General features: G+C 43.3%; 1 protein-coding gene across 4 annotated transcripts in view; it reads left to right on the forward strand.

Annotated features, from left to right (window-relative positions):
- Window positions 1-8,574, forward strand: part of cd276 (CD276 molecule) — a 130,645-nt gene that overhangs the window by 65,249 nt on the left and 56,822 nt on the right. The window contains exon 5 of one of the 4 annotated variants that reach the window (XM_067419766.1): window positions 5,848-7,361. The exons of the other annotated variants lie outside the window; for them this stretch is intronic. Coding sequence (XP_067275867.1) covers window positions 5,848-5,927 — 80 coding nt within the window. The 3' untranslated portion in view covers window positions 5,928-7,361. Of the gene's footprint in view, window positions 1-5,847; window positions 7,362-8,574 lie in introns of those variants that run through there. 4 annotated transcript variants of the gene reach the window in all.

The raw sequence follows: 8,574 nt of genomic DNA on the forward strand, positions 1-8,574 counted from the left end.
TATTTTCCAAGCCCACATCTCATCCCATGGCCATAACACACACCGTGCGTCTGTGTGTTGGTACGTGTCCTGTAATGATTTGATGATCCGTCTCTGTTTACCTGTGAGCCGCGCTCATCTGGCCGCTGTGAGGAGGAAATGCATTGCATCATTCTTCAGCACTGCCATCCAGGATCTGCTCGGCTGTCCGGGGTGTTTTGTAAAGCCATTAAAGATTCACATCTGCTCCCTTCATGCGCTCATTTCAGAGACTATCTGCTGCTGTAGTGAACAGACAGAAAAAGAAGAAAAGTTTCTATATGTAAACTTAACCGCTTAAATTCCGGAACCATTTTTTGGGATTTCCACCTAGATTTGGCCGACCCAAATTGGAAAGCTTCCCATACACACACACAGTGGTCTAAGTTCAAAATATTCGTGTCATTTTACAGTAAAAGTTACATAAAACACTGCTAAAAGTCATAAACATGTAAGTATATGTTGTCTAAGCTGTAAGCTGTCCCTGTGTGCTCTAGGACCCTGCAGACAGTTTGGGGAGTTATAACAGCTTACACAACATATACTTACATGTTGATCACTTTTAGCAGTGTTTTATGTAACTTTAAAGGGTTTCCTGTGAATGACACCAACATTTTGAACCTAGACCACTGTATGTGTGTATGGGAGGCTTTTCAATTTGGGTCGCCCAAATCCAGGTGGAAATGGCAGCAGAGTAATTTAGTGTAAATACATTACTTTGTCTAAAACAACTGGCAAAGTGATGCATATTTCCATAAAGTGACCTACTACTTCCGGTGGGATTCTGAAGTTTACGATTGATTCTTTACCATCCCATGAGGCCACAGGTTAGGATTTGTGAATGACAATAAAGCACACAACTGACCGCTGGTAGATCATATGACAGTAACAACATGGCGGATGTAGTGCATCTGAATTTCATGCATATTACCCTTATTCATACTATATAGAGCATACATTATAAATGTAGAACCTAGGTCATTTATTTCTGGTCCGATTTCTGGTGCAGCGCTTGACTCCTCTCTTCCGTTCCTGTATAGTATCGTATAGGGTTATGTCCTCAGCTTTGAGTAGATAGCCTGACAAGGTGGTGATAGCCCACATCAAGATGTTTGGTCCGGAAACTCACCATTGACGGCTCAATCCGAGGGGCGGATAAACGGCTGTCTGTCAAACTCCCTCTGCACGCGATAGGATAGCGCTACACCAACCAGAGCAACGACGGTGAAGCAGAGCTCGCTGACTGATTAAACATTCGCCGTATCCGGTCGGCTAAACCCTGAACACATCTTCCCTTCTCCAGAATGACTTCAGTGCCGTTCTTTGTTCTTTTCTCAGAGAAAAGCTTAACTCAAGTCTTCCAGAGTCGCGGTCAAAGCTGATTCGTTAGACCGCCGTTCGCCAGTTTCTGTGTTTACTAGAAGCACGCAAACGCAACTCGGCCGTCGTCATTATGGCCCCGCCCACCGACTCTATACACGACGTGATTGGCCCGGCAAGAGTTTGGCGATTACAGCTCAGAAGGGTATTGAGAGTTGCGAGACGACACTCACGGCAGATTAGATCTGCTGCCGCTAGGGGGCGTCTAGATTTCTAGGCTATTGAGTAGAGGCTCTAGGGGATAAACATGTGAGAACACAGCAACTCTCTGAACTCCATAAATACTGCAACACGGTCACAATGTGCCACAAAGTTTAAGCACATCCGAGGCCAAAAAAAAAATAAAAATGTTTTAATGCAAAACTACGGCCACAGTCCAAAAGTGTGCATTGTAAACATGAGTACATGAGTTTATGAATAAATAAAGTGATGTTTGTTTAAAGATGGAGGTCTGGAGGGGAAGGTGCTGATGGCCATTACGTTTAATTGAGAGAGAGAGAGAGAGAGAGAGAGAGAGAGAGAGAGAGAGAGAGAAAGAGAGAGAGAAGCTGTCACAGAATGAATGGAAATCAAGGCCTTCAGCTCCACTGCTGGAGAAAAGAAAACAGACTCATCTGCATTTCAGCTCTGCTCACAAATGACCAAACAGAAGTGTAAGAGTCCTTGAAAAAAATGAAGTGTTTTTCTTAAGATGATTTGTGTCAACGCGCACATTGGCGCAAACCCTCACACACACACACACACACACACACACACACACGCACACGCACACGCAAACACACACACACACTCACTCACTCACTCACTCTCACTCTCGCTCTCTCTCTCACACACTCACTCTCTCTCTCTCTCTCTCACACACTCACTCTCTCTCTCTCTCTCTCTCTCTCTCTCTCTCTCTCTCTCTCTCTCTCTCTCTCTCTCTCTCTCTCTCACACACACACACACACACACACACACTCCTGATTTACATACTTCAAGCTTCAAGGTTTTTGCCTAAAAATGATTTCTTATAAATGAATAATACGCTGTGCTCCATCAGTGGCCTGTCGTTCAGCATTAGGCCCTCCTGCACCTCAGAGCTGGTGTTTTTAGGAACTACTGCCTACTGGTTTCAAAACAGCTTGTTATTAGTGTGACGCTAAATTGATTATATACCACACACTGCACTGGCTACTGTAGGAGGCTGAGAGTTTGGGGCGTGGCTACTGTATCAGGCTGAGAGTTTGGGGCGTGGCTACTGTAGCAGACTGAGAGTTTGGGGCGTGGCTACTGTATCAGGCTGAGAGTTTGGGGCGTGGCTACTGTAGCAGGCTGAGAGTTTGGGGCGTGGCTACTGTAGCAGGCTGAGAGTTTGGGGCGTGGCTACTGTAGCAGGCTGAGAGTTTGGGGCGTGGCTACTGTAGCAGGCTGAGAGTTTGGGGCGTGGCTACTGTAGCAGGCTGAGAGTTTGGGGCGTGTCTACTGTAACAGGAGGAGAGTTTGGGGCGTGGCTACTGTAGCAGGCTGAGAGTTTGGGGCGTGGCTACTGTAACAGGAGGAGAGTTTGGGCCGTGGCTATTGTAGCAGGCTGAGAGTTTGGGGCGTGGCTACTTTAGCAGGCTAAGAGTTTGGGGCGTGGCTTCTGTAGCAGGCTGAGAGTTTGGGGAGTGGCTACTGTAGCAGGAGGCGAGTTTGGGGAGTGGCTACTGTAACAGGAAGAGAGTTTGGGGCCTGGCTACTGTAACAGGAGGAGAGTTTGGGGCGTGGCTACTGTAACAGGAGGAGAGTTTGGGGCGTGGCTACTGTAGCAGGCTGAGAGTTTGGGGCGTGGCTACTGTAACAGGAGGAGAGTTTGGGGCGTGGCTACTGTAACAGGCTGAGAGTTTGGGGCATGGCTACTGTAGCAGGCTGAGAGTTTGGGGCGTGGCTACTGTAGCAGGCTGAGAGTTTGGGGCGTGGCTACTGTAGCAGGCTGAGAGTTTGGGGCGTGGCTACTGTAGCAGGCTGAGAGTTTGGGGCGTGAATACTGTAGCAGACTGAGAGTTTGGGGCGTGTCTACTGTAGCAGACTGAGAGTTTGGGGCGTGGCTACTGTAGCAGACGGAGAGTTTGGGGCGTGGCTACTGTAGCAGGCTGAGAGTTTGGGGCGTGGCTACTGTAGCAGACTGAGAGTTTGGGGCGTGGCTACTGTAGCAGGCTGAGAGTTTGGGGCGTGGCTACTGTAGCAGGCTGAGAGTTTGGGGCGTGGCTACTGTAGCAGGCTGAGAGTTTGGGGTGTGGCTACTGTAGCAGGCTGAGAGTTTGGGGCGTGGCTACTGTAGCAGACTGAGAGTTTGGGGGGTGGCTACTGTAGCAGACTGAGAGTTTGGGGCGTGGCTACTGTAGCAGGCTGAGAGTTTGGGGCGTGGCTACTGTAGCAGACTGAGAGTTTGGGGCGTGGCTACTGTAGCAGGCTGAGAGTTTGGGGCGTGGCTGCTGTAGCAGGCTGAGAGTTTGGGGCGTGGCTACTGTAGGAGGCGGAGCCAGAGGGTGTTCAGCAGGTGTGGAACCTTGACTGATGGTAAAAGACATTCATCTTACAGTCATGATCATGAACACATTGAGCATCATCATGCAAGAAAAAATATATAAAATATATTCATATGTGATGTCACACAAGCAGTTCTGGGAAAGTCCTTTTTCTTTTTTCTCTCCATAAATGATAAATATATATAAAAAAAACTTATGACAGTAAAATTACATAATGCAGTAATACACCATTTATAATTTTCCACAGTACAGTATATGAAAAAAAAAAGAATAATAATATTCAGATCTGAGAATTAAACACTTTGTTTTGAGAGGCTTGAGAAGCACTAGTTTCATTGTGTGTGTGTGTGTGTGTGTGTGTGTGTGTGTGTGTGTGTGTGTGTGTGTGTGTGTGTGTGTGTGTGTGTGTGTGTGTGTGTGTGTGTGTGTGTGTGTGTGTGTGTGTGTGTGTTTATTGGCTGAATGATGTCATTAATTTAACAGATAATCTATTATCTCTCTGCGGCTGTATTTCTCGTTCTGTTCAGATTAATGTCCTGTGTTTATGTGATGGATCAGACTTATTTCCGAATTAAAGAAAATAAAGGCATTATGAATAGCGATATTTTACTATGTGAGTGAATCTCATTTGGCCATATTTCTAAAAATAAATCAAAATGATATTTTATATTGAAAATAAAGCCTGAAGATTTTCTTGCACTGTGAAATTAGTTTAGTGTCATTTAAGCAGTTAATTTTCCTCAGCAACTCTCATTACTAAAATGCAAAAAAAAACAGTGATGATATTTAAATAGTAAATTATTAATGCATTCTGATAGTATTTGCTGTACTGCCCGTAATTTGCTGATTTTAATAAAAAAACAACAAGCGCTGTGTTTGCGCAGGATCTCCATTACTGTATTACAGTAATGAGAAGCTAATGAGAATCTTCAAGAAAAATCATCCTTTAGAATAATTACAAACTATAAATGTAAAACATCTGTGGATGCATTACAGAAACAAGAGTTAGAGCCAAGAGTGTCATGGAAGTAATTTTCATAAAAATCTGCTTCTGTTGGTTTATGCAAAATATACTGTATATCTATTGATGTTGAGTCGAAATATGATATGGTTAAATTTTAGCTAAATACATTTGCAATATTTATTTTATGACCAGTTTGGCTGTGTCAAATCAGTCTGTTGGTGCACTGTAGGTACAACGCTGTTTATTTATTTAATTAATTATTTTATTTTAATTTATTTTATTTTATATTTAATTTACTTTATTTTATTATGAATTATAACATGGAGAAAACTAAGTTATTATATGATATGTAATTGTTATTTATAAGAGTTGTATTACATATTAATAAGAATAAAGACACTATGTAAATATTTATTTTTTAAACAAACAGTTGTTATATTATATTATAACTTGGAGATATTATAACATGTAATTGTTATATTATTTACACACACACACACACACGCACACACACACACACACACACACACACACACACACACACACACACACTGCCCCTAAACCTACCCATCACAGGAAACATTCTGCATTTTTACTTTCTCATAAAAACTCCTCCTGTGTGATTTATAAGCCTTTTGTAAAGTGGGGCCATGGGTAATGTCCTCATATTTCACCCTCTCCTGTAATACCTGTGTCATACCCATGGCATTATACACATTTGAGTCCTGATATATAACACACACACACACACACACACACACACACACACTCGGCTCGTCTGTGTCCAATCAGGCCTGCTGTCCGGCGAGCTGATCGTATCTGCAGTGGTGTTGAGATCTGTCAGTAGTGATCGCGTCCTACACCTCCTCGCTCGCACAGCAGCTGCTCGTTTCAAAGCTAATTAAAAATGTAGAGAGTCCAACTTTTTCAGCTGATTATTGCCCCTAAAGTTTGCCTCGCTTGTGTCCAAAACAGAAAAAGAGCAAGACAGCCAGGGAGAAAGAGAGCGAGGGAGAGGGAAGAGCGAGCAAATGGAGGAGTGGAAAAATCAATAGCCCAGTCTGCCTCCGACATCTTAATGTCAGCGGCGTGGGAGAGAAGTGTGATGGGGTCACATGAGCAGAGCTGAGGACAGGATGGAGTGACCATCGCCCCCATCTGGGCTTCTCCATCAGGCTGCCCTACATTCACTCAGCTCCATCTTCCTCCGCTCTTAATGAGCGCGCTGCGATGGGTTTGCTTTGAACTGTACACATGCACTTAATTAGCTGTCCTGCTCGGCTTCACACTTATTTATTTCCCGTTCCTCTCTCTTACTCTGCCTTCATCCTTATTTCCATTTTTTTATACCTCAAAATGAGAGCTATGGTTTAGGGCAGGGGTTTTCAAACTGTGGTCCTCCAGAAGGGTCTAAGGCTGCGTTCACACTGTAGTTCGGTTCGTTTGGTCTGGACCAAAAAACAAAACATATAGTCCTGGTCCGCTCAGCGTTCACACTGGCATTTATAACAGCGACCCTAAAGTTAGCGAACCAAAGGCTCAGGGAGACGCTCACAACCTGATTGGTCGGCTTATATGACGTCGGAGCTGCTTACCGAACATTCAGAACAGCGCTGTGTGCGGATTAAACCCCATCATTTAATGCGTGAACATATGGCATTATTTTTACCAGCGGAGAACTCACGAAGAGCTCATAAAATGTTCAAAACATTCAAAACAGCTCCAGGATTTCCTCCGTTGTGCAGAAAAGAGACGCCGTTCTGTCGTCTGTGCCGACTAATGGCCAACATGAGAAGAACCAGGTTTGCTTTTGTGTGTTTTTTCTAGCATTTTCGAAACGTTGCTCGTCGGACCAAATATTGATGAGGCTCTTCCTCGTTGCTCTACGTTTGCCCTCTAACGTTAACGTTACTCATTCTGGATACACCGATCGATCTCTCCGCCTCGTCCAATCAGCTGACTCTGCGTCTCATCTCGTGACATCACGTCCTGTTTTTGGTTCGTCTACATGTCTTTGGTCCGTGTGGCGTTCATATATCAGTCGAACCGCACCAGAGTTGGTTTGGAAGCGGACCGAGACTCATCTTTATAGCGCTCTCGGTCCGCTGGTTTGGTTCGGATGGCAGCGTTCACATGTGTTCAAATGAACCGCACTAACCGAGCAATCGCACCAGGGTTCGTTTTAATCCAACCAAAACATCACAAGAGTGAACGCACCCTTAGTTTCAAATATCCTTTCTTGATGTTATACATAAGCACTTATGTTATTCACGATTAAGTATTGGGATATTTTTATCATTATTTACATGAGGCAAAGGTAACGTTAGTTAAGAATGAAGAATAAACTGAAATTCACGGCATTCAACAACTTACTACGATACAATTACTGTATATCCCATTTGCTTTCTCCCACCTGTTCTGGCATCCTGGTGCACATAAGCTGTCCATCATGTTGAAATAGTAAGGTTTAAACAGTCTGGTTTTAAATAATGTTTTAGATACCAATGCTACAGCCGCTCTAGCGTTGCCCTGATTGCCTGCCAAAATGGCGGAGTTTAGGCTGCGTGACGTCAACCTCCGGATCTCTATATTTCAGAACATTTTTGGCTAAAAAGTTACTGATTCGATTTCAAATCACTGAATCATTTCGGATCGTATCGTTCTAAATCAACCAATAACGTCCTTGAATCGTATTGAAAACCTCAAATCGTGATACGAATCGAATCGTTGTTAAAGGTGAATGATTTGAAACGATATGTTCAATTGTTCTCTGATATCTACATAGAGGGTGTGTGGCTTATTTAAGGGCAAACATTGTCCAGATTTAGTTTTACAGCTCCATTTATAACCCTATAAATCGTCCCTAGGACGTAATGCTCTGTTTTTGTCCTTATTTGGAAGAGTCATGAATATTAATGTTGAGCTCTGCTCTGATTGGCTGATTTCAGATGTTCAGTTGTTTTGCGAAGCGGCTCGTGAGTCCTGACAGAACAGTTTAGGTAAAACACCAGATAGTATACGTGTTCTTTTCACAGAGAAGCTCTTGTTTGAAGGGTTTAAATGACTGAAATCTGGCAACCGCAGGAACGCTCCAGTGATTTTAGACTCGTCTTTTTTCGTCAGCGTTATTGCATGTTTATATAACGTTAGTCACGAAGTAGGCTACACAGTGACTGTGATGTACTCGGAAATACAAGCATGCAGAAACATCACTATTAAGTTCTCAAAAGTATAAATATATATTTTACAAAATGAATAGCCTTGTCAAATGACTATGGTTTTAACTTATATGGTGGAAAAGGAGACGTTTGCTAGAAGGATCGAGTGAACGATTTGCAAGCAAAGTATCTACGTTGTATTTTGTAATATAAAATAATATCACCCTTTGTCCTCAGACACACTATTTAGTTTGGTATGGTACTGGAGTTTCCTGTTGTTACTGTACTAGCATCTCGCGTTATCTAGACAATGCGGTCTCTCTAAGAACGTTCAATTTAATCAGAAATGGTTTAAACAGTCAATAAGTGATAAATCGCTGCTCACTGCTGCAGGAATACAGTCGGCCCTTTCTTCAGTTTAAGACGCTGAGCGAAGCTTGAAATGAGCCGAACAAACGAACGATCTTGAATTAAATTGTTGCGGTATCAGATTATAATAAACATCAACCATGACTGTTGATATTTTTTATCTGTGGGAAGGGTA

Source organism: Pseudorasbora parva, chromosome 16, assembly GCF_024679245.1.
Source record: "Pseudorasbora parva isolate DD20220531a chromosome 16, ASM2467924v1, whole genome shotgun sequence".
In the NCBI taxonomy this organism is placed as follows: domain Eukaryota; kingdom Metazoa; phylum Chordata; class Actinopteri; order Cypriniformes; family Gobionidae; genus Pseudorasbora; species Pseudorasbora parva.